The following is a 27,337-nucleotide window of genomic DNA, read 5'->3' on the forward strand; positions in this document are numbered from 1 at the left end:
AGTATAAACAGTGGATCTCGCTGAGGCAAACTTTCATTCGGCATCGGACTGTTTAGTAATCCAGTTCACTTTGCTTTCGCTGCGCTTCGATCTAAGATTGGACCCCACCAGTGGTAATCCAACTTGGAAATCGTCGTTTGATTTTTCTGTTCGTTTTTCGCGTTATACGTATCGTGTGTTCTTCATAAATTGTGTGTGTGTCATAAATTGGACGCTTCGCGTAGTGTGCGATGAGCAAGAAGAGAAAGGCAGGCTCGAGCCCTGCAAAAAACGAACGCATTGCCAGGGGCAATAAAATTTCGAGGTAAGCGTCATCTAATGATGCACGCGGTGTTGGTGTAGTGAAAAGCGCTCGCACTGAACCGAGCCTTCGCGAATGTGACACCGCACCAAACAACAGCGAAGTAGGCGATTTCGGCGCGTCGGTCGAAAATGTAAACGCCCAGGCAGCAACCAAAATTAAGCTCCCCCCGCTGGTGGTGAAGGCGGTCGCTCTTGACAAACTCATCAGCGAATTCGCATCGATGGGTGTTACAGAAGAGTACAAGCTGTGTGGCATAATTCGTTCTTTTTTCAAGCAGTTAACATTGTTTATTTTCCGTCATCATAAGGGCTTCGTTTGTGCCTTTGAGAATGCATCAACGCATTAAACTGACGTTATGGCGAAGCAGACGTTAAGCTTGTGCACCAAAAAATTATTTGGGAATACTAAGCATCTTGATTATGTTACTGGAATGTTATAAGTTATTTGGGTTCGCGTACCAGTCGCAAAACTGCCTTCAACTAGGGTTGCATTTGCGCTAATGTTGATCATAATGAAGCATTGCTACTGTTTTCGAGGTAGTTATTAACAAAGAGAGTTTATTTCTCTTGTTTAGTCATCAAGAAAGTAAATGTTCTGGAATTTTGTATGTGATTAGGTTTTGCTTGCCAGTAGCAAAACTTCCTCCACTAAGGGAGACAGCTGCGCTTATCTCGAGCATAAGAAAGTAATGCAACTCTTTTCGAGGCCAGTAATATTAACAGAAGCGTTTCTTTTGAGAATAGCGCAAAATGATGAGAAATGTTTATATTACTAGTAGTTTCAAGCCACCAATGTATGGCTCTGTATGCATGCTATGGTGAACGCTTGTTTGGCGCTTGGTTTACGCTTAGTTTGTACGAACGATATCTAGAGGTGCGATTCCTTTGAGGCAATACTAAATAACATGTAGCATGATATTTGATACTTGCAAGTGTTGTCATTGTTGTTGTTTACATGCGGTGCCAAAGATATATTGATGTAGTTATGAGATATGGAATAATGGCGCTAGTGCAACATGTATATAATCGACTGTAGCCGAATCTATGTCAATTTCGAAAAAGGCCACCGGAATAGCCTTCGAGGTAAATTTTCAATGCATTGACATGAAATAAATTGCGACATACGATTGTTTTGCGAGGGCAAGAATGAATCATCAATCAATTATCGTCAACTGATTCTACAATGAAAACATTATTTCAAAGATTATTCTACTAAGCAGTTGTTTCTAAAATTTCCCAGCATTATAGAATAATATCCGAAGGTATAAACAAGCGACTTATATAAAATAACAGCGTAGTTCTACGTCAACAATGCGGTCGTATCTTGGACACAACCTCCTATAATTTTTTTTAAAGTTTTTATTATTATTTTTTTTCTTAAAGAAATTATTGTTTTTTTTTCAAGAAGATTTTTTATTTGAGCTAATTTTTAGTTTAAGTTAGTTTTTAGTCTAAGTTTGTTTTAAGTTGAGTTTTTGCGCGAGTGTGTGCGTGTGTGTGAGCTTTTTTTTGTTTTCATAGGCGGTTGCGCACCGTCTGCGCAACCGTTATGGCGTCTGCTGATGCTATTGTTGCGCGGACGCGATATTACCAACAGTCCTCAAAGGCACCATGGGTTGTTTTCTATCGGGCCAAAGGGAAACCGTTGAGAACTCTTGACATTTCAAGAGATTTGCTGCGTAAGTATCCGGATGTCTTGATACGTGAAGAGAGACCGGACAAACTGCGTGTAGAAGCACCGACTTTTGATGTGGCGAACAAGATTGTTGACCACGAGACAGGGAGTACCACATTTACATCCCTTCTCGAGATGTGGAGATAGAAGGCGTAGTCTCCGCTGCGAGTCTGAGTGTTGAAGAATTGAAAAAAGCATCGGGTTGTTTTATAAAACTCGCTAATTGGTGAGCTTGTGAAGATTCTGGATGTTAGGCAACTACATGCAGCATCTTTGGAAGACAACCAAAAAGTCTATAAGCCTTCACACTCGTTTCGGGTGACTTTCGCTGGTTGTGTTCTCCTGAACTATGTGAAAGAAGATAGTGTTTTTTTTCCAGGGCGCTTGTTTGTACCGCGGGTCTACAATTGTACCATCTGTAAAAATTTGGGACATTCTTCCAGTCATTGCGGCAACAAGTTCCGCTACGGTAAATGTGGTGAAAAACACAGTGAGGATTCTTGTACACAAACAGTGGTAAAATGTATCCACTGTGGCGAGAATCCTCACGCATTACAGAAGTGCCCAAGGTACAAACAGCACTCCGAAAAAGTGATGCGTTCTATCACAGGACGTTCCAAGCGGACTTATGCAGAAATGATCAAGGTCGCATCAGCCACTCATGATGGAAACCAATTTTCGGTTTTGTCAACTCAATAATTGGACTCTGATTCTGATGAGGATCACACTACGGCTGCACCAGAATCTTCGACAAAGGATGATTCTCAAAAAAGAAAACTCTCTTCACCAATGATGCACCGCAAGAAAGCTAAAATGATCCTCAGAAGATTGTCTAATTCCAAGGGTAATGGTAAAAAAACGAATCCGAAGACTCCTTCTCAGCCAGTTCCTGGTTGCAGTAAGGATTATACACCGTTACCCAGAAGAGAGAGAAATAAAAACGATGCCCCTCGATCTTCTCACAGAAAATTCGCATCCAATCGGGGATTGATAGCTTTTTCGGACATTGTGGATTTTTATTGAACACCCCCAATATTCAAGACCCCCTTAGAAGCCTTATTTCTGCCTTGCTTCCATCTCTGAAGTCTTATCTTAAGCAATTGACTGTTTCATGGCCCCTCCTTGCATCAATCATATCTTTCGATGGATAATTCACCTAACGTAGTAGGAGATATGATCAATGTGCTACAATGGAACTGCCGTAGTCTAGTGTCTAAACTAGACTCGTTCAAATTTTTACTTCAAAATTATGACTGTGATATATTCGCCCTTTCTGAAACATGGCTTTCTTCTGATACAGAACTCAACTTCCACGATTTTAACATTATTCGCCTGGATAGAAATGATTCTTATGGAGGAGTACTTTTGGGGATCAAAAAGGGCTACTCTTTCTATAAAATTCCTCTACCAGCTCTATCAGACGTCGAAATTGTCGCGTGTCAAATAACACGCGACAATTAGAATAATTAAGAATACAATAAGAATAAAGAACTTTGCATAGCTTCAGTATACGTTCCTCCAAATACTAACATTAGCCGTAGTCAACTTTGGAATCTAGTCTCGATTCTCTCATCCCCAGTTCTAATACTGGGTGACATGAACTCCCATGGTACTGGGTGGGGCGATCTTTATGATGACGCTAGGGCGGCTATTTTTTACGATTTATGTGACGATTTCAACTTGACTATCTTGAACACTGGTGAAGTGACACGAATTGCAAAACCTCCGGCTCGGGAAAGCCGACTCGATCTATCTTTGTGCTCAAACTCGCTATCATTAGATTGTCAGTGGAAGGTCATCAATGATCCCCATGGTAGCGATCACTTGCCAATCAATATATCAATCAAGTGTAGTCCGCAATCCACTGAACCATTCGAGTTCCATTTGATCTAACAAGGAACATCGACTGGCAAAAATTTGCAACGGCGGTAACAATTGGTGTCGAATCAATAGATATACTTCCACCATTGGAAGAATATCGATTTTTCGTAGATTTGATGTATAAAAGCTCATTGGAAGCACAACAAAGGAAAGTTCCAAGTGCTCCGTTTAAAAGAAAACCAGCCACTCCTGGCTGGGACGACAAATGCACAAAATTGTATTTGAAAAAATCTGATGCTTTCAAAGCTTTTCGTAGACATGGAACATCCACTCACTTCGAGGAATATTCGAAGCTTGAAATACAGCTGAAACAATTAATTAAAGCAAAAAACGCGGTTACTGGCGCAATTTCATTGAAGGTCTTTCTCGTGAAACCTCAATACATACCTTGTGGAGGGTGGCTCGCAACATGCGTAACCGCTCATCTACCAACGAGAGTGAGGAATACTCCAACCGATGGATATTCGATTTCGCTAAAAAGGTCTGTCCAACCTCAGTTCTAGCCCAACATATTCTTCGAGAAACGTCTCGGTGGATCGGTGGTCGTCGGTGGATCTCTGGACAGACCATTCTCAATGCTGGAATTTTCTATGGCTCTTCTTTCATCGCACAACTCTTCATCCGGAAGCGATATGATTAAATTCGTTCTTCTAAAAAATCTTCCCGATATCGCGAAAAGACGCTTGCTAGACTTATTCAATACCCTACTAGAAAACAATATTGTGCCACCCGAATGGAGACAGGTCAAAGTGATAGCAATTCAAAAGCCTGGCAAACCAGCGTCTGATTATAACTCATACCGTCCGATTGCTATGCTCTCGTGCATTAGAAAATTGTTGGAAAAAATGATCCTTTGAAGACTCGATTAGTGGATCGAGACAAATATTTTGCTATCAAGTACACACTTTGGGTTTCGCACGAGCAAAGGAACAAACGATTGTCTAGCGTTGCTTTCTACAGATATTCAACTGGCCTTTGCGCACAAGGAGCAACTGGCTTCAGTATGTTTGGATATTAAGGGAGCTTTTGATTCGGTTTCCATAGAAATTCTGTCAGACAATCTGGGCAGATGTGGACTTTCTGGAATTTTGAATAACTTCTTGTACAATTTGCTGTCAGAAAAGCGAATGAACTTCACCCTTGGACAACTGACAACTTCCAGAAATAGTTATATGGATCTACCCCACGGCTCATGTCTCAGCCCCCTTCTTTATAATTTTTATGTGAAAGATATTGACCTTTGTTTGGCAGAACAATGCACGCTAAGACAACTTGCAGATGATGGTGTGGTTTCCGTCAGAGGTCCCCATGCCGAAAACTTGCAAAGATCATTGCAAAATTCCCTAGATAACTTGTCTTCCTGGGCAAGGAACTTAGGGATCGAATTCTCGCCACAGAAAACAGAATTGGTAGTGTTTACTCGAAAGCGGTTCCCAGCCCAATTGCAACATAAGCTTTTGGGCAAAAGCATTACCCAATCATTGACCTTCAAGTACCTTGGTGTCTGGTTTGATTCAAAATGCACTTGGAATACCCACATTACGTATTTGAAGCAAAAATGTCAAAAGAGGGTCAACTTTCTCCGCTCGATTTGCGGCACGTGGTGGGAAGCTCATCCAGGAGATCTCATAACGCTTTATAAAACAACTATTCTATCTATTCTGGAGTATGGCTCTTTCTGCTTTCTCTTAGCAGCTAAAAGTCACCTTCTAAAATTGGAACGAATTCAATATCATTGTCTGCGTATAGCTCTCGGCTATATGCACTCAACGCATAACATGAGTCTCGAGGTTCTGGCAGGAGTAACTCCTCTACAGAACCGATTCTGGGAACTTTCGCTCAGAATACTGGTGAAATGCGAAGTCACGACACTTGTGATTGAAAACTTTGAAAAAATTCTTCATCTAAATATACAATCTCGGTTTATGAGAATTTATTACCACTATATTTCGTCGGATATTTGTCTTCCATCGTTTACTCCAGACCGTGCTCACTTCACCATCAGCAGTTCCTCAATTGAATACGATCTGTTGATGAAACAAACAATACTTGGGATTTCAGATCAGCTTCGACCAAATTTCATTCCCCGTATTTTTTACCGACAGGCATGAAATTGCATGAAAAAATACTTCACTGATGGGTCTCGCCTCAATGGATCCACTGGCTTCGGTGTTTTCAATGAAAATTCGAGCGCCTTCCGCAAACTGCAGGAACCTTGTTCCGTTTATGTTGCTGAGCTGGCAGCAATCGACTTCGCATTGGGGATGATCTCCAACAAGCCTGCAGACCATTACTTCATTTTCTCGGATAGTCTCAGTTCACTTGAGGCTCTCCAGTCGATGAAAACTAGTAGGCACCCATCTTATTTCCTCATAAAAGTGAGGCAGCAGATGAGTGCACTGATCGAAAGATCTTATAAGATAACCTTTGTATGGGTCCCCTCTCATTGCTCAATTCCTGGCAATGAGAAGGCGGACACTCTCGCAAAGGTGGGTGCCCAGAAAGGCGAATTGTATGATAGACAGATTCCATACGATGAATTTTTCCAATTACTGCGTCATAGTTCCCTCTTGATTTGGCAATCCGATTGGGACACTGGAAGTCTTAGGCGGTGGTTATATTCAATTATTCCAAATGTTTCTTCGAGAGCGTGGTTCAAAGGTTTGGACGTAAGTCGTGACTTCATACGTGTAATGAGTAGACTTATGTCCAACCACTACTCGCTAGATGTGCATCTCCACAGAATAAATCTTGTTCAAAGCAATGTCTGTCGGTGTGAAAACGGTTACGATGACATCGATAACGCAGTTTGGCAATGTACGGATAATTACGCAGCCAGAGAGTACCTTTTGAATGCCCTTGAGGCCCAAGGAAGACTACCATATGTTCCTGTTAGAGACGTGTTGGGAACTCGCGACATCTGCTATATGCAGTTGATCTATATGTTTGTGAAACGGTCTTGTATAAAAATTTAATGCTTTTGTGTTTTTCTTTTTCGTTATTAGTTTGTTTGTCTTGTCCCCTCATCTCACCGTCGCCCACCCTCGACAGCTAGTCGAACACCAGATGATATCCCTGGTCATTATGTACAATGCTACAGTGCGTGTGGATACCCTCTGTTGAACGAACGAATAATTTACGTCGATTAATCGATACAAACCCAGAGAAAAAAAAAATAAGCCCGCTGCAGTTTTATCCTGAAAATCAATCATTATCTTTGACGCTCCCCTAATCTGGTAAATGAAGCCCAATGCCGACAATGCGAATTGAACTTTGTTTACAAGTTTAGGTGAGCGTAAAAGAAAATAATTGATTTTCAGGCGGAATGAACACTTTTTTGATTTCAAAATGCTTTCTAGCAAATGAGAAATATAAGACTTACTAATTATTACTCTCAGTGTGACGATTAATCGATTAATCGAATATTTGGGGCGATTATTCCCCACATTCCGTTTTGCCTGCCAAGATCGGGTCGATGAAATGTCAACAATCGACCTCAAATGCTGCCACCTTGCAATCGAGTTATCGACCATTCATATACATTCATCGAACAACTTGACGCCACTTTTTCGCCAACATGTGCAAGGCGTCGACCTGCTTGCAGCGCTGCTTCCAGCACTGCTTGCTGCTTGTTTGCATTGGTTTGTTATTAAAATGAAATGAAATATTAAAAGGAAAATACATAATCAATTTTAGTCATTTTATTACTCGAAAAAATACGTATTACAAAACAATATGTGTTTGTGATATACAAATAACCACAATACAGCGAAATTTTTAAATCCGGGGTTTCCGGATTGACGATTCGAGTCCAGCTGAGCTCGTTGATAAATACCTCCTGCGTTGATAGTTTTTATTTCCTTGATACACATTTGTGCCCGAGGATTCGATTCTGCTGTTGCCGCTGTTCTTGCTGTCCCCGGCATGGGTTTGGAGGATACTGCTGATTGGAATTGCAGATGTTGTTGGCTCCTGTGACAACGGTGAAAATCTGCACTGTTGTTCTTGTTGTTTGGCGACTGGTAATGGGGGAAATCATCTTCCGGCTAGTTTCTATTGATGGCTATAGATAAGCCAGATGTTTTCACATCATAGTCTGAAAGAAAATGAAATAATTAATGAAAGAAAAAGCGATAACAGTTTCCTTAATCACCAGTTATATGGTCCATTTGTTTTTGTTTGAGATGACAGTTTAGCGGACTACCAGTGATACCATTTGGTTTTTTAATTATTCCGTATTTTGGACCAATGAACTATACACTCTTAGGAAAAATTGGTATATATGACGATTTTTGGGTAAATATTACCAATGATTAGTTGATTTTTGCGATATGAATTAAGTGCGCTACATATACAACATCACCGTCATCGTCCCGTCAAATATTCTCTTGGACTTATTCTGCCGACGTCACAATTTCCGGTGATGATGTATGTGAATGTTACCATACGATTTCCATGGGAGAATATTTGATATTTCATTCCTTCACGTTGACATCACAGTGACGGGACGTTGTATGTGCAGCGCACTTTATTCGTACATATTAGGCGATAACATTAGTAAACAAATGTAAAACCAGCCAGTATAACAGTAATTTTTGAACTATTGTATGCAATTTTAGTCATTTGTTGAACTATCTAAATGCGGTATAAACCACATTACAATGCACATTAACTCGAGGCATGGCCATTGCAGCGTCCAATATCTGATCCTGCATCAATTGAGTTTGATTCTCGGCTACAAATACAGAATGGTTACTACAAACAGCTACGATAGACTACATCGAAGAGCCAGTTCTATGCCCCTTTTCAAAATTGAGTTGAAGCGCAGCGTCAGTGGAAACGGAACCTTCGTTTTGACGATTTCGAAAACATCCAATTGATCGAACCACCGATCACAATCGTCGGAAAATAGTTTATGAAGTTGCCCTTGACCAAATCCGACAATATAGCGGTGGAATTAGAGCTCAACTAGGCTCGTTTTAGTGTCTCGAATTACCCAGATTCCTCATTATTGAAGTAATGTCTTCACTTTCTCCCGCAACAGATGAGCATGGATCATTATTTGGCTGTCCAATATGTATCAATGTTGATTAAAGAACATAAATTGAATTAATTTTCAAGAACGTCACTCACCTGTCTGGGTAAATTCAACCTTTTTCTGTGGAGAAACAATATCGAAAAGTAGTTCCGCTCAACTCAATTATCAGCTAGACAATTAGGTTAATAATGTTCTGTTTACATTTCTTTCACGGTTTCCAGCAATGACAATCGTCAAAGTTACCGATACCGCTTAGTAAAATGTACCAATCATTGGCAGGGATGTATATTGCATCTAACATTGATTTTACATACAGTTGATTAATATTTACAGAAAATATGTACATTCTACTAATGTTTGCCTCACAAAAGATTTGGCATATTTTAGTAATCTGTTTTCTGGGTGTAGGCAAGACGGAGAAGTCACAGCATTTCGACCAATGTTAGGTCGATATTTTGTTCGTCGACTGGATTGTGGGTCGTATCGAATAATAAACTGATGAGAATTATTTGATTAGCTGATGAACGATTAATTTCAAAAAAGACGGGTGGGTAATGTCGGTGACATAACCGGAGCGACGTAGGACTATACAAAGGGGACAGCTTTTGCTAAATATATATTTTAAATATATTGTTCTATTTTCTTCTCCTACGTGAATTCCTACCTATCTACCTGAAAATGGATTAGTTTACTGTTTACTCTTTATGAACATGTTGGGGGTTCTGAAAAGAACCTTTGGTGTTGTGTTTTTGCGTTTTTTTTTTACAAACTTGATTCTTGATTTTTTTCTGAAGGCTTTGTACATATTAAATGTTCATTGTCGGGCATCTTTCGGCATATACACATATCGTACAATCAAAATGATGGCTGTGATAGGGAATGCACAGGTGGTCATTAGCTCGTTCACTATCATATATTTCACTATTGAGCACATTACCGTACCTTAAGCTGTGGTTTCGGAGACGAATGAAATGTAAGATGTGTAGTCTCCGCAAACAAAGTAAATAAAAATGAAAAAGAACTGAGGTTGAACTGAGACGAACTCTACGATCTGTCGAGAAATAAACGAGCTATAAGCGTTCTGAAAAACCAACAGTAAATACAGGGACTGATGACCTTCGGATTAAAGTCCTTTAAAATAAGAACAGAGCAGCAGGAAATACATAGCTCATCGTGTTGCTCCTTAGTTATTTCTCTATGCAATGCAGATGTAACGTCAGTCAATTTTCAACATCAGTTATCAACTAAAGAAAGCAGTTCTTGCTACCGAGAAAATTCGTTAATGCCATCCTGCATACAATGTGTTGTAATTTGGAGCCACTTTTAATTCGGAGACCATGTATGGGTTTGTGAAAACTGAATGATCAATTTAAAAGACCTCAACCACCAATAAGTTCAAAAACAAGCATAAACAAAATAATTCAGTTCATATTATATGTCATATTATGTCACTTTAGAATGCATTGGTATTGTGAAAAACTTCTAATAACTCTTCTTTGAATGGTTTAATGGCCCTGAAAAGCGCCGTGTTACGGTGGCTGGTTTTGCCAACAAAGCAGTCTGTATAAACAAACTTTTTCTTTCTTCTACCTGCTGCCGTTTTGCGATTGCGTTTGCCACTCGCTGAAACTAGTTAATGCCACCGAACCAAATGGGCTCTGTTCTGCAGGCGGGTTTTCTTATTGTCGTGAGCAGCTTTGCAAGCCAACTCGAGCACTCCGGCGGCCAAAATTCTATAACCGCTATTAGGTATACTGGTGCTCCGGCACCAATCCGTTGATGCGATGCGATGTTAAACGATGCCGTACAACCACACTGGTTTACGGTTTGAATGAAAATGAGATATTTTTTTGGGATCCGCGCGTTTTATACACTAACGGTACACGCTCACAGGATAGAGACAAATCGGCAGACTCAGCCAAAGGGGCGAGTCCAACGAGACGAACGAATGAGCGTTAAAAGGCAGCGATGGCAAAAAAATACATCTAGAGGCGAATGAACTGCAAAGTTTAAAGCCTCTTAAAAACAAAGAAGAAGAAGAAGAAAAATACATTCATTACTATTTGTTCGCTCGTTGGATTCACATGCAGGCTAAAAAGGGTCCTTTTCAGGATAACAAAATTATCTTCAATCTAAAGAGTTTATTGTTTTGTTATCACTCGATATCCCCATCTTGTTCGGCTAAACCTTCCTGTTTAGCGATTTGTTGCCACAGCTTTCACAGTTGGAAATTTTTTTTTCCATCCAGCTTTGTGACATGTTGTACAGTAAATTACATTCAATGCGACGTGCCGAAGCACCACTCAGTGTCGCATTGGAGGCGATTTTAACCTGTAATTGAACATTTGCGATGACAGTGGTACAGTGTCGACTTTCAATGTGGGGTCATAATTTGGATTTCTATGTTTACAAAAATGTCCAACTAAATATGTCGCATTACATGTCCGTCCAGTTAGCTAAATGTTGAACTAATTGTAAATTACTGTACTTTCAATCTGGAAACAATTTAAGAATTGGTGAAAATTGAATAATCAGGAAAGTCCCCAACTATCAATAAGCTCAGAACAACTGCCAAATTCACATACTCATCAGATCCTGGCAAACAAATTATGAAAAAATCAATTTGTGTTTTATTATTATTTTGGATATTATTTTAGAAAGCATTGAACTGTATTTCGTAAATTCTTTTTTGAAAGGTTTAATGACCCTGATAAGCGCCTTGTTTTATGGAATGGTTCCAATTTAGAAAACTTTTTATACTCGTGGTTTTGAAAAAAACCATTTCGAACGCCCTCGATGCCGCCTTGTTCTGGATTTGCCACCAAAGCAGATTGTATACAGAACAAACTTTTTTTTTCTGCTACCAGCTGCCGTTTTGCGATTGCGTTTGCCACTCGCCACTCGCTGCAACTGCCTGTTGTCTTGATGTCCACCGAACCGAATGTGTTCTGTTCTGAATGCGGGTTTTCTTATCGTCGCGAGCAGCTTTGCCAGCTAACTCGATCACTTCGGCGGCCGAAACTATATAACGCCGGCTAGGTGGACTGGTGCACTGGTACTAACGCGCTCGGCCTAGCTACCCTTGCGGGGAACTCCAGATCAACACGGTTCGAGCGGGATTTTGCCTTTCCCTTCACTTTTCCTCCTTCACCATGTCTGGACATGGCTGCTTGGGTTGGTTTGTTGATGTGTTGTGATGCGAACCGATGTGGTGTACGGTTTGGATGAGAATGATCGTTACGGAAGGAAGGAAGGTATTGTATTATAGAGACTTTAAACTTTTGCAGTTCATTCGTCTCTAGCCTTGAGAAAGGCCCTTTGAAAACTCTACTCTACTCTATTACTCTACTCCAGCGCTACCACCTCCGCCCTCTTGCCTTGAGAAAGGCACTCAATCCCTCGCCGTCCAGCTCGTCCAGCAACGATGTTGTCCAGTCGGTGTCCACACAAAGAATGATCGTTACGGCAGCGGAGCGGGGATTTTTAAGCTGACTGGCTGGCTCGAGAATTACGCATGTGTGAGACTGCGACCAATGTTTCGTTCATTTTTTTCTTTTTCCTTTCCAATCGTGCTTCATTCTATTTCGCTGCTGCTCTGGTTGCCCGTTTTGGTCGGTACGATTTGAGGAGCACAAAATGGACCAATCAAAAATGGGCACATAGTGCATTTTGACAATGCTTGATATTTCACAATTATTCAATTATTTATCTCAAGAAAAATGAAATGTTATTCGTTATGATAGATGCGTAGATATATTTCCTATCAATTGATGCAAAAACCTTTGCGATCTATTGAGAAATGCTCGAGTTATAAGCGTTCCAAATCTTGCATTTTTTCCTACTTGTTCAGTGCCTAGATTTCCATTTCACCCCCTATATCTTCCGGTTAGACGTAGTCCTACGTCAAAAACGGGGATCACTAGTTATGTCCCCGACATTAGGCCATGTTCTCACTGCAGCGGGGCGTCAATGTGACGTGAGCGGGGCGTGTTCACTTCTCGCCACGATGTTTTAATTCACTCACATTGCACCGTTCCAGCGGCGTGTCTTCGGCGTATTCTATGAAAATTGTCAATGTGTGTTTTTGAATGAAAGAATGAAAATTGGTTTATATTTCAATATTCCAACATCGTTGGATGTATCCGGTTAAAAACTGGGAAGGTGAATTTTAAATTATGTCAAAAACTACAAAAAAAAACATATGCTAGAGAGAAGCAGAGAAGTACAAATATCGCCGACGTGAAGTGTTTTCGTTTGCACGCCAGCCACACGTCAAAACCACGCTCACGACATGTCAGCCTGGTGTGAAAACATCGGTAAGAACACATACGATTAATCGTAAGCGTCACACGCCCCGCCCAAGCCACGCTGACGCTCCGCTGCAGTGAGAACAAGGCCTTACCCACACGTCTTTTTAACAACAGACGCAGCCGTGGCAGTGTTCCGAACTCCGCAATACATTTTTATCAACGAATGTTAAAGTTGCTAAACCCATTAAACGTAAAAACAACAATTTTTTTTTCCAAAATATATATTTTTATAAAGGCTCATATGGCGTTAGCCTCACGGGGCCGGGAGTTCAATACAATTTTTCTTATTATCTATGTTAGTAATATGTAACCGATTACTCGCGGTTGGCTCGAGGTTAGTATTACAAGTGTTTTCGTAATTGGGATGTTGCTGTCTTCAATGCTCTGTACGTGTGCCCGACACGGGATACTTCCTATTGGGATGCAGCTGACCATTAATCAGCAACGCCCCCCTAGTCTGTACCTCATATCTAGCGTGGTGCGTCTTTCTCGACTAGAGGATTCCAGGATAGAATGGTCACTAGCCGGCGCAATCATCAGTTCGTGTAGAGTTGTCATGAGTGGTACAATCTTTGGCTCTTGTTCAATGATCAGTGGACTGCACAACCTTTGGCCCGTGTATCTGTAAAGAGTGTGTGTATGTATTGCCGCGACTAAGTAAAAGTTTATCGATCGGATAGGAGGGATATGAAACGGGGACACAACGAAGGAAACATCATTAAACGTTGACATCGGCGTTTCTGAGGAACAGGTATAGATGAAGCAGAAGATCAGGATCACGGCTACCTAAGATATCCCGGACGGGGATATCCGATTGCCTGCCTTGTGCTCTTAGTGCTCTAGAGAGCTGAGAGCGAGCAGCATGGAACCGGATACACGACCAGACAACATGCTCGATGTCGTGGTAGCCATCGCCACAATCACAAAGATTGTTTGCTGCGAGCCCAATGCGATAGAGATGCGCGTTTAGGTTGTAGTGATTGGACATAAGCCGAGATATCACGCGAATGAAATCACGACCTACATTCAATCCCTTGAACCATGCCCTCGTCGAGACCTTAGGGATAATCGTGTGTAACCAACGACCGAACTCATCTCCACTCCACATGCGCTGCCAACTTACGAGCGTATACTGACGAGGAATGTGGAAAAATTCATTATAAGCAATTTGCCTTTCAAAAAGAGTGCCTTCTAAAGCGCCCACCTTAGCTAGCGAGTCCGCTTTCTCATTTCCCATAATCGAGCAATGAGAGGGAACCCATGCTAAGGTAATCTTGAATAATTTTTCGACCAAAACACTCAATAGTTGTCTTATTCTTGTTAGGAAATAAGATGAGCGTTTATCAACCTTCATTGAGCGGATTGCCTCTAATGAGCTGAGACTGTCTGAAATAATAAAATAGTGGTCGATGGGCAATGTTTCAATGATCCCCAGTGCGTAGTATATCGCACCCAGTTCAGCAACATACACGGAACAAGGATCTTTGAGTTTGAAAGAGGCACTGGAATTTTCATTGAAGATGCCAAAGCCAGTGGACCCGTTTATGAATGAACCGTCAGTAAAGAACATTTTATCAGATCTAACTATGCCCCCATATTCTGCCGAAAATATCGGCGGAATAAAATCTGAGCGTAGATGATCTGGGATTCCATGGATTTTTTGTCGCATGGACAGATCAAAAATGACAGAGGAATTGCAGAAGTATGGAAGCAAACTTGGTTGGAGATGCCTGGTGAAGGGTGCACGTCGTGGGTAAGGTACTCATGGTATAAAGACATAAAACTTGACTGAGGAATCAGTTGGAGTAGATTTTCGAAGTTATCAATCACCAATGGATTCATGATCTTGCAACGGATGAGAAATCTGTAGGATAATTCTGTGAACCGAAGAGTAAGCGGTACTCCTGCCAAAACTTCGAGACTCATCGTATGTGTCGAATGCAAACACCCCATGGCTATACACAAGCAACGATATTGTATCCTCTCCAGCTTGAGAATATGAATCCTGGCAGCTGATCGGAAGCAAAAACTGCCATATTCTAACACTGATAATATCGTTGTTTTGTATAACTGAATGAGGTCTCCTGGATGGGCACCCCACCATGTTCCGGTTATTGTTTGGAGAAAATTGATTCTTTGCTGGCATTTCTGTTTCAAATACGCAATGTGTATTCCCCAGGTACATTTAGAGTCAAAATATACTCCAAGGTATTTGAAAAACATCGAGTGCTTGATCGTTTTGCCGGATAGGTGAAGCTGGAATTGGGCGGGTTCGTGCTTCCTAGAAAAAACGACCATTTCGGTTTTCTCCGTAGAGAATTCGATACCCAGCTTGAGAGCCCACGTGAACAGATTGTTCAGGGTATCTTGCAAGGATTTTTGCAGAACGGCGGGATTAGTACCCGTGATGGAAATAACTCCATCGTCTGCAAGTTGTCTCAGCGTGCAGTCTCTAGTTAGACAATCATCTATATCATTGACGTAAAAACTGTACAAGAGGGGGCTTAGGCAGGAGCCTTGTGGTAGGCCCATAAAACTGTATCGAGAAGATTTCAAGCTGCCATGATTGAAAAACATGTGCTTTTCTGACAGTAAATTGTACAGGAAATTATTCAGAATTGGTGAAAGTCCACGATTATGAAGTTTATCTGAGAGAATTTCCATGGAAACTGAATCAAATGCCCCTTTGATATCGAGAAAAACGGAAGCCATTTGTTCTTTGCGAGCAAATGCGATTTGGATTTCAGAAGATAGCAGCGCGAGACAATCATTTGTCCCTTTACCTCGGCGGAAGCCAAACTGCGTATTTGACAGCAAATTGTTCGTTTCGACCCACTTGTCCAAACGAAGTAGAATCATTTTCTCTAACAATTTACGAATACAGGATAACATTGCAATCGGCCTATACGAGTTGTGATCGCTAGCCGGCTTGTTGGGTTTCCGTATGGCTATCACTCTCACTTGTCTCCAGTCATGCGGGACAATATTCAGCTCCAGAAACTTGTTGAACAAGTTCAGCAAACGCTGTTTTGCCAAGTCGGGAAGATTCTTCAACAAGTTGAATTTAATCTTGTCCGACCCCGGAGCTGAATTGTTACATGAGAGGAGGGCAATTGAGAATTCCACCATCGAAAAATTCTCATAGTCGCATTGGAGCGGAATGTCGCGTACGACGCTTTGTGCAGGAACGGAATCGGGACAAACCTTTCTTGCAAATTTGAAAATTCAACGGTCAGAGTATTCCTCACTTTCATTTGTATGGTTCCAGCCACGCATTCTCCTAGCCGTATTCCAAAGAGTGCTCATAGCGGTCTCCTTTGACAAACCATTGACGAACTTTCGCCAATATCCACGCTTTTTTGCTTTAATCAGACCTTTTAGTTTGGCTTCTAGAGCTTGGTGCTTTCGAAACCATTCCACTAGTCCAGTTTTCCGGAATTTTTTGAAAGCGGATGATTTTTCAAGGTAGACCTTTGAACACCCCTTGTCCCACCAAAGTGATGGAGGACGACGTCGTAAAGTGGTAGCAGGAACACGTTTCTTTTGAGCTTGAAGTGCGCTTTCGTAAATCAAACTCGATATAAAATTATACTCTTCGAGTGGAGGAAGTTCATGCATTGAAACAAGTGCTTCAGATATTATTTCTGCAAATTTTCTCCAGTCAATATTTTTCGTGAGGTCATACGCAATATCGACTGACTCACGAGAACCTGATTCATTGGCGATCGATAAAATTATTGGCAGGTGGTCACTACCGTGGGGATCTTGGATTACCTTCCACGTGCAATCCAGAGATAACGAAAAAGAGCAAATTGATATGTCTAGCATGCTTGCCCGTGCAGGAGGGTTGGCTATTCTAGTTGCTTCCCCAGTATTCAAAACTGTCAATTTGAAGTTGTCGCATAGATCATAAATCAAAGTGGCACGGTTGTCATCGTTGTCACAATTTTATTTGATTGATTTTCATGCCATGAAACGCTATGACTCAGGAATAACATTTCATTGAGTGGTTTTTATAGCTGTTTCGATGATGTTGTCTGGCATCAGTGTCGAAAAAATAACAATGCTTTCACCAATACAAACAAAACCATTGCGGAAAATTTAAAAATGAAAATTGAACTTTCAGAGCACTAGCTCGAGTTTTCCGACGTTTTTCAATTGCGACGGCAGATGAAAATTTAATGTCTTGTGAGATTAGAGTTTGGTTGATATTACTTGATGGGAAGTATGCGAAAACGATAATTTTCTTCACACTGTTTCGCAAAATTATTATATTTTTTTTTGCATATCGGGCGAGGGGTGAGGGACGGAGCTGAAAAAAATTAGCGCCATTGTGGCTTCCTTCCACCTTTTGAATTCATCAGAACCCCGATTATCCGCGGAATAGTCGGGCTAGGTCTTCGTGGATAACGAAAATCGCGGATAATGCAGAAAAAGACTAAAAATGAAGCGCAAACAGAAAAAAAAGGTTTTTTTTTTAATGCTACAACATTGAAATATAGATTGACTACAAAATACTACAGAATTTTAAAACAAAATTTTCCAGTTATGTCTTTTTAAAAAAATCAGTTTTTTGTTCTGAAAATACCTTCTCCTTATATTGGACTGTATTTTCCTTATCAATAGTCTTGTTCTTCCAAATATTGCAGCAATCCTTCTACGTGCTGCTTAGCAGTATCGTGTGTCATTCGCGTAGGTACCTCATCTTCTTCACTTTCACTTTGATCTATTTCCATCTCTTCCACTTCCATTATCTTGTTTTTTATTTCCACATCAGTCATACCGTTCATACGGCGGTTCACTTGCGTCACATTCCGTCCACACTTCTATGTTGTTTTCGTCGACATACTCGCTTCCCGCAACGCATTTCGCTAGATTAACAACAGTAGACGTCGGTGTGCATTCATTCTCTTCTTGTTCGGTATTTAAGTCAATTGTCGGCAAGAGCTTTCTCCAAGACCTTACAAGTGTAAATGCTATCCAAAATCGTATAGTTCTTCCAAAAAACTTTCAGATCGCAGCCTTCCTCAAGTTTTGAAAGCAACAACTTGGTTCTGTACGTCCTCTTCAAAGTGACAATTACTCCCTGATCCATTGGCTGTAAGAGAGCAGTTGCCTTAACAAAATAAAACAGCGAGTCTGTCATTCAAAATCAGATTCCAGGAAGGAATATAGAATGACCATGCGCCAGTTTTTCAAAGTTAGAATTATTATCCTTGTTGGCGCTCGCAGTGGGTTTCATTTGTAGATTTTTAATTATTTTTTTCATTGCGAGTTTTGCCTCCGCGGATAATCCAGGTTCCACTGTAATTAATTAACATTTGTAAACTGGCTTCGTGTCTTCAAATAGAGATTATACTTATGACAGACATACAGCTGTACTTGCGTTGTACTTCGAAAATTGTATGTCTGTCACCATGTACAGCGCTAGAACCATGCAAGCAACTCGGTACAATCGCTGTACCTGTACCGACCTATTTTACCGCTGTACATGGCTACAGTTGTACTGTGCGCAGCGCCATAGACGGTTAGTGGTGGGTAGCATGAACAAATCGTATCAAAACACTTAGCAAACATTCTTTTCACTGACTTTCTCTTGAGTTAATAACTCAGAATGGAAATTTGCTTGTTGTGTTTGATAGTTTAGACGCTAAATAAAAACCTTTTTCATTGAAATATGTGGTGAAAATTGGAAAAATTCTGATTGTCAGTTTGACATACGGTACAATGTACAACCAAAGTATGTCTGTCATGGTACGATAGTACCTGTACAACGCTGTACTCTTACAACGCAAGTACAGCTGTATGTCTGTCCCTGGTATTACATTAACGAGTTTGGGACTCAAATGATGACTCCTTATTGGAAGTCGCCATCAGATGTCGACACTATTCCACTGTCACGAATTGAGCTCTGATCACTAGTTCAATCGTAAAACTAGTAAAACTAAACAAACGTAAATCTCAAATAACAGCATGATGAGCAGCTTGAATGAAGGTGCGGCTATTCAATCGAATGGAAGGGATACAGTGAGAAAATATTAGTTTGCCTTTTTATTTGCTCGCTTCAAATTCATTTTCATTTCATTTTTAGTTCTATCATGCAAAGCTACACTGAGAGAAATAATTAGTAAATATAACGAATTTTTTGGTTAATACTACCAATCTATAGTCATTTTCGACCGTACTAATAAACACATATGTCAAGCAGAACAATGATTCGGAAGCCCAATATCGGCTACATTTTCTCGCCGAAAATGCACGTATCAGAATTATATCCTTATTATACCTCCGTATTGCCTTATAGGAACAATGAAAATGGTTAATACGCGCTTTTCTAACCAATTTTCAGATATGACAATATCCAAGCTTACTAATGTTATCGAGTAAAATATACTAATCTCTGGTAGGGATGCGGGTTTGTTGACAATATGTACAAAAAATTTGTACATTCTACTAATTTTGCATTACCAAATGTATTTAGTAGTTTTCGACGGAGGATTTTTCTAAGGGTAGCGTTGCTTGAAAGATATTGTCTCAGTGTTGTGGGTCCCAACTCTAAGATCCAACTATACAAAGACTACATCCCTCGCCGAAATACGTTGAAGATCCTTAGAGTGTTGGTCGACCACAACGACCAACTTCACCATTTCGAGGAAGTTGAACCTGTTCAAAACTACAGTAGAGCCCCGACTACAGCGAAATAGTCTGGCAAAGTCACCGCGCATAACAAATGTCGTGAAGAACGCTATAAAGGACTAAAAATGAGGTGCAAACACAAAAAAAAATATTTCGACATGAAGACTATTTTTTATCAATACAGAAATTATTAAACTGTACACCAATGGTCAAATAATGTGAAAACCATGACCAAAATAAAAGAGCATGAACCAGTCACTCTTAGAAAATTCCTGGAAGCCCTATATATTTACTATGGAACTCGCTTCCGTGGATAACCCGCACCGTGGATCATCCGCTCGCGGATAATCGGGGTTCTACTGTTTTTCCGAATCAGCACAGGAAAAAAAGAAAGAAAGATAAGAATAAAACAAAACACAATGTACTGTTGTGTACATGGAGTGCATGTAACCTGTCACTTAGGTTCTTCTCTACATGTGAGAATTTAGTGTGATCTTCGACAGTAATTGCTCTCCTCGCGTGGTCGACATTGAAGAGCACGTTGTAACCGGGCAAGGCAAACTATTCGTTCTCAACCTCCATATAAACTTCCACGCCGACTTACTCCGATATTGTATGCGGACGTCCCGAACCTACTCTTAGTTTTTCGTCTTATGTAGATCACGTTAAATGCATTGTATACTGTTGATAAAGGGCGAACACGAAATTATTGCGACACATTCAACAGGGCATAACTTTTTTACCATTGGGTAAAAATCATGACATTTTCGGTGTCGCAATAATTTTGTGTTCGCCCTTTAAACATAATCGGCAGTTTTAAAAACTCGATTCACAGTACCTTGCTAGCCTATAAGATATATTTTATATTGGCCGGCGGCAAACGGTAAGTTTTCGCTGCACTAGCGGCAGAGTCATATTCACATACTCAATCAAATCTAGTTCGTTATTAACCCTTTCGCTACGAGTCAAATCAAATCTAGTTCGTTGTTAACCTTTTCGCTACGAGCGTCGCCTATAGACGACATCAGGGTGATACTGCACATCGATCACACCAGCGCGATATGAATACTTTTCGGCGCAGTGCTCCGTTCAGCGGTATCACTCCGACGGAGCACACTGTCGTAGCGATAGAATTAAATGGTTGAATTCCCACAAATTTAATCGAAAGCGCTTGACTCTTATTAGCGCACAGTGCATCATTGTTACTAGTATGATTGAACACATTCGAAAACAATAATATTTTTTCGTTGATATTCAAAATAATATTTCTGTACAATAGTTTAGTTTTTTTGCTTCCTACCACCCAATGCCTCAAAAATTGAAAAATTGAATTATAGTTCATTATGTAACAATATATTTATATGTTTCACTCCACAACTATGCAGGATTAACCTACAGTTATCAGGCACTGGCGATAAATGTTGATGTTGTATCCTGTAGTATATACAACCCATCAGTGATTGCATATTTTCAGCTGCCATGGGATGATAAATTCAACAGATATTCTGTTCATTAGTAAGTATATACATATTTCACTACCCGATCCTATCAATTTTGCATCTGACCCGTCGGTTTCTTCGATTTCAACTTTCGCATTACTATTACCCAAAACTTCTTTATTGGGCGGAACGCTTAGGAGGATTAATTTTGACGTAGGACTACGTCTTTCATTTCTATACCAAACCAAATAACCATTTCTATACCAAACCAAATAACCAAATAACATAAATAAATAATAATAATAAAATTTCTATACCAAACCAAATAACCAAAGTTTCGAGAACGAAAGCGTTACGCTGGAGACCGAGATTTTGAGCGTTAATAGCTCTTAAACAACTGAACGAAATGGTATGATAAACACTTCATTTGAAAGATAAAATGTCTACGCGTCATATACTTGTTACTTTTTGATCCAAAAACTTGTTTCAATAGCCTTAAAATTGCTTTCAAAACAGGCTATTGAAATCAAAAATCGGTATATAAGCGAGCGCCGCTCGTAAACCCACTCAGTTATGATTGAACAGCGATTGGAGCATGTTGTCGCTGTTGTTGTTAAACTAATTTCGTTTATCATGAATGCGCTGATGAACGGTGTCACCAAGAGCCTGTTTGTGCACCTAAGGCCAAAAGGGAATCCATCAGGAGGAGAGTGATGCCACGGTTCCGCTTGAAACAATATTGGATGCATAACATGAAAAACGGAAAATGTTTCACATCGCGAAAATCAAGTCATTTTCGAGCGATTATTTGCTTTCTACTCATATAATGCTTCGACCAAATACATTTCGTTTTGGATTTTTTCAATCAAGTGCGATCAACGTAAGACCACGTCTCTCGGCAATTTATTAGAGGTGCAATGAATCTTTAGGAATTCCCGCTCTACGCGCACTGGCAAACAATGTTTACTCAACAATTTCTCAAACGAGAAATGGGTGTTGTGAGAGAGGATTAGCGAACGCGAAAACGACAAACGGGAGAAAGATACGTTTGGAGGTTGAAGGAAATTGGCAGAAAACTTCTTCATTCTATCATTCAAATAATGTGATTCATACCACATCGTTTTGCCAGAAAGAGATTATTAATGCTCAAAGGAGGAATCGAGTCCTCCGAGGAAATTATCCAGCGCAAATTAGAGTCGACTATCGATTGCGGCATTGTACACAAATAATTTTATAATGCAGTTTCACCAAAGTGATTTCCTCGGATATATTCACTACATCATGTCATGTATTTTGACGTAGGACTACGTCTTTCATTTCTATACCGGGGTGTAAAATCAAAGTTTCGAAAACGAAAGCGTTACGCCGGAGACCGAGATTTTGAGCGTTAATAGCTCCTAAACAACTGAACGAAATGGTATGATAAACACTTCATTCGAAAGATAAAATGTCTACGCGTTATATACTTGTTACTTTTTGATCCAAAAACTTGTTTCAATAGTCTTAAAATTGCTTTCAAAACAGGCTATTGAAATCACCAATCGGTATATAAGCGAGCGGCGCTCGGAAATCCACTCAGTTCTAATTGAACAGCGATTGGAGCATGTTGTCGCTGTTGCGGTGAAGCTCTTTATTTATCATGAAAGCGCGGATGAACGGTGTCACCAAGAGCCTGTTTGTGCACCCTAGGCCAGAAGGAAATCTATCAGGAGGAGAGTGATGCCACAAACGGTTCCCTGGGAAGACATCGCTACACACACATACACGCGCGGCTATTAACAGGTGGTTATCGAGTTGGCATTAACCACTGGTGGGCTTCCAGTATCGAGGAAAATGTGGAAATATCTAATCGTTACTGAAAATAATCTGCCAGTTCCTCTGGGAATTTTCAAAATATATTCATGTGAAAGAGTTTAATTGAATGTTTTCTATCCATGTAACACTGTGACCAAATATGTTTCAATCAAGTGCTATTAACAGGTGGTTATCGAGTTGGCATTAACCACTGGTGGGCTTCCAGTATCGAGGAAAATGTGGAAATATTCAATCGTTACTGAAAATAATCTGCCAGTTCCTTTGGGAATTTTCAAAATATATTCATGTGAAAGAGTTTAATTGAATGTTTTCTATCCATGTAACACTGTGACCAAATACATTTGGTTTTGTGGTTTTTCAATCAATCGCAATTAACAGGATAGCTTCCGAAATTTTTTCTTCCCCATCAGTAGGATATTTCCGTATCCAATATTGTATGCGCCCGCAATCGATTATTGCTCTGTCGCCGAAAGTTCGGAGCTCAGAGTGTTCATTCCCCTCTAGTTTGCCTTCCAAATTGCCATCGTAAACCACACCTTCTCTCGATTCAATCACACACAAAAAGCATACTTAAGCGATATTCTGGTGGTGAGACACACACAAGGTGCTACTGACATTCAACCGATTCGGACGTGTTTTTAGCGCCCTTGTAAAAGAGTACGGAAAAATAGGAGTTTTCTCGCACAACTAATCAAATGCTTAGAGCAGCCTTTCTGAAAGCTTGATTAGTCCTAAATACAAATTGATTTTCAGCATCGCAACCCGAGGATAGCAGAAGAGGATATCAACAAACGTTCACTGCGGTGGCGGTGCTCACCGGTTCGCCGGAAAAAGCGCGCGCTTTTTCGGCATCACGCCCTTTCTGGATCGGCGGAAGCCGTTCGAAAGGCATAAGCTGTGTGATAGTGACTAGTTTCTGGTAGTGATAATTATTAATAATATTTTAAAATATATCCGCATACTGACGGTGATGTGAAGAAAAATTCTAAAACGAAAATTTTATAGTGAATCGCTCGCATCCTTTCGAGCACATTGGTGGTTATAATAAGTGCTTTCAAAAACATAGTGCGAATTTCTTGGTACATATCCGCAAGTGATTAGCCCAATATTGAATCATTGATAAAGTGCTCTGCAAAAGAAAAATTTTTTCTCCGGCTATACCTAAGGTGTAGCCGACAATCAACATGGCTTCCAGTAGCTCAGGGCCTCCGAGAGGCCGGGCTACAAACCTCTATGAAGGTAAGCCAACCGAAGCCACCGCTCCACTTTGAGCGGACCCATCGAATGGCAACCTGCAGATACTGCTTTTGAGGGCTGCAGGAGACAAGGCTCTCCCATCCAACCCCTTCGTAGTCAGCAAAACTATAACGTCGGCAATCAAAAACTTCAAAAACTTCAACAGTGCCAAACCACAGAGAGACGAAAAAAAGAACCTTCAATATATTTTTACCACCAGGGACGAGGAATCAGTAGGTAAGCTTCTCCAAATTAATAAACTCATTGACAACACACCTGTAGAGATTATCTTCCACCCCACCTTAAACCAACGCAAATGCGTGGTTACATGCAGAGACGTGATTAATATAACCGAAACTGAATTGCTGAAAGAGCTTTCCGATCAGAAAGTGATCGATGTCAAGCGAATCACCAGAAAGGAAGGAGAAGAAATTATCCCCACAGCTACACTAATCATAACGCTTCGTGGAACCGTTGTTCCCGAATTCATTTATTTCGGTTTCATTCGCGCTGGGACTCGGAATTACTATCCGAATCCAATGCAGTGCTTCAAATGTTTTAATTTCGGACACACCAGCAAAAGATGCAAGCGTGAAAATCCGCTTTGCAGAAATTGCAGCAATGAACACCCCAAAAATTTCAATTTTAAATTGTGTAATACCCCAGCACTATGCATTAATTGCCAAGGGAACCACTCCTCTTCCAGCAGGAAGTGCCCCGTATGGCTAAAAGAAAATGAAATCACAAAAATAAGAATCGATCGTGGTATCTCTTACAAAGAAGCAAAAATCATTTCCAACACCCAAAATGGTCCAACTTATTCGAGCGTCTTGCAAGACAGGCTCAACATTCGGGAACCAGTAGCTGGCTGCAAGTGCAAATGCAGCTGCGCCTCGGCCGTTTCGGCCGCTTCTAGTCGCGAAAGCATCCCCTCAATCATAGACACAACCATGACAGAATCGTCTACTGAAAGTTCAACAACCGAATCCGATAGTGAATCGGTAATTTCTATGGATACCTCTGAAGGCCCGAAAAAAAACAATAGAAAAATTTCGAAAGGTTCATCCTCAGATTCAGATCCAAAATCTGAAGATGAAACCCAAACTAACAAAGACAAGAAAAGAACAAAAAACGATCTAAGAACTACACCACCAACAAATAACAACTTTACAACACCAACAAGAAACAACAACACCAACAACAACACACATCAAACAAAAAACAACAACAACAAGGCACATTCCACAAAAAACAACACACACACAACAAACTCTCCAAATACCTCTACACCAAACAAGAACGACATCAATACCTCGAAGAAAGCTTCTCTTTCCAAGAGTAAAGGACCATCGAACTAATCCTCTTTGGATAGTTCAAGCATACACACAATTAAGACTTAGAAATTAGAGTTAAAAACACCAACACATTCACTCCAACACAGAAATTCGGGATACAATGGAACATCAGAAGTATCCGACAAAATATTTTAGAATTGAAAATGCTTATTTCGAACTCTAATCCCACAGTCATAGCCCTTCAAGAAACTATGACTCCAAACAACTTCGATAAAAATTTTATTTCAAAGTACATCACATACTTTAAAGAGGGTCTCAACCCCTCAAAGCACGGAGTTGCAATCGCGATCAAGGATGGCACTCCACATGATCTTCTTCCCATTACCACTGACCTTCAGGCAGTGGTAGTGCGCATTAAACACCCCTCTCCAATCACCGTCGTTAGCATCTACATCACTAATGATTCCGATCCGAACACTCTACGCGGACAACTGGACCATCTGTTCGTCCAACTTCCCGCCCCAATCATGCTTATGGGTGATTTCAACGCCCACTCATACGCCTGGGGAGGTGCATACCTCGATCGAAAAGGATCCATCATTGAGGATTTCATATCCGACCATTCTCTTCTCCTTCTTAACAACGGCCAACACACCAGAATCCATTATTCTGGTACTACTTCAGCCATCGATCTCACTATAGTATCAGACAAACTATTTTCAAAACTTTCTTGGAACATCCACGATGATACTTGCGGAAGCGATCATTTTCCAATCTTCACTTCCTTCGGCCAAACTTCTCCAGAGTTTTCAACAAGGCCAAGATGGAAATTTGAATACGCTGACTGGGCTGGCTATCAGTTTGACATTGAAAACCGCCTCTCCGCTAAACGAGATTGGACAGCCGAGGAATTCTCCAAAGTTGTCCTAGAAGTTGCAATGGTGCACATCCCCAGAACCAGTGGCATCCCTGGCAGGAAATGTGTCCCATGGTGGTCGCCTGAGCTGAAGGCAGCGATCAAAGGTCGACGTAAGGCCCTACGCAAATTAAGAAAGGCCCATCCGGACAGCCCACTGAGACCCACTCTGCTTACAGAGTTCCAAAGGGCTCGCAAAGAAGCTAAGACTGCTATCAACACAGCTAAGCACAACAGTTGGGTTAAATTCGTCAGCGAAATTAATCCCAACGCGTCAACAAAGGAGTTATGGAGTAAGATTGGCAGGCTTCATGGAAAGAAAAGAAGCAAAGGATATAATCTTCTAATTAACGGTCAATACACCAATGACCGGAAAATCATCGCCGAGGCGTTTGGAGATTTCTTTGCATCCGCCTCCTCCAATCAAAACTACGACCAAACCTTTCTAACCCACAAAACGGAATGCGAGAGAATTCCCATCGATTTTCATACCGATGTGGAATTTGACTTCAACAAAAACCTCTCCCTCAAAGAGTTCGATTGGGTACTGAACAAAGTCAAACAAGGATCCACAGGACCTGATGACATCAGCTACCCTATGCTTAAGAATCTACCCCATCTCGGGAAAAAAGCACTTCTGAAGCTCCTCAACAAAGTCTGGGACAGTGGAACCCTCCCCAGTTGCTGGAAAGAGGGTTTAATGATCTGTATCCCGAAACCAGACATGAACAACCATCTTCTTGACAATTTCCGCCCCATCACTCTCCTAAGTTGTGTTGGGAAAGTCTTGGAA

The 27,337-nt window shown here is 40.7% G+C and overlaps 1 protein-coding gene and 1 long non-coding RNA gene across 5 annotated transcripts in view; one reads left to right on the forward strand and one right to left on the reverse strand.

The window, feature by feature from the left end:
* LOC129762440 (GPI inositol-deacylase) overlaps nucleotides 1-27,337 on the forward strand; it is a 241,825-nt gene that overhangs the window by 140,616 nt on the left and 73,872 nt on the right. For all 4 annotated transcript variants that reach the window (XR_008740625.1, XM_055760675.1, XM_055760674.1 and 1 more), the window contains one exon: nucleotides 21,229-21,358. Coding sequence is in view for 3 of the 4 variants with exons in the window: in XM_055760675.1 (XP_055616650.1) it covers nucleotides 21,229-21,358 (130 nt within the window). In the remaining variant the exon portion in view is untranslated. The remainder of the gene's footprint in view (nucleotides 1-21,228; nucleotides 21,359-27,337) is intronic.
* Nucleotides 7,546-8,071, reverse strand: LOC129762444 (uncharacterized). The gene is made up of 2 exons (XR_008740628.1): nucleotides 8,013-8,071; nucleotides 7,546-7,955 (listed from the first exon to the last, which is right to left on the reverse strand). It is a non-coding gene; the product is annotated as an uncharacterized LOC129762444 (long non-coding RNA).

The sequence above is a fragment of the Toxorhynchites rutilus genome, chromosome 1 (genome assembly GCF_029784135.1).
Source record: "Toxorhynchites rutilus septentrionalis strain SRP chromosome 1, ASM2978413v1, whole genome shotgun sequence".
NCBI classification, from domain to species: domain Eukaryota; kingdom Metazoa; phylum Arthropoda; class Insecta; order Diptera; family Culicidae; genus Toxorhynchites; species Toxorhynchites rutilus.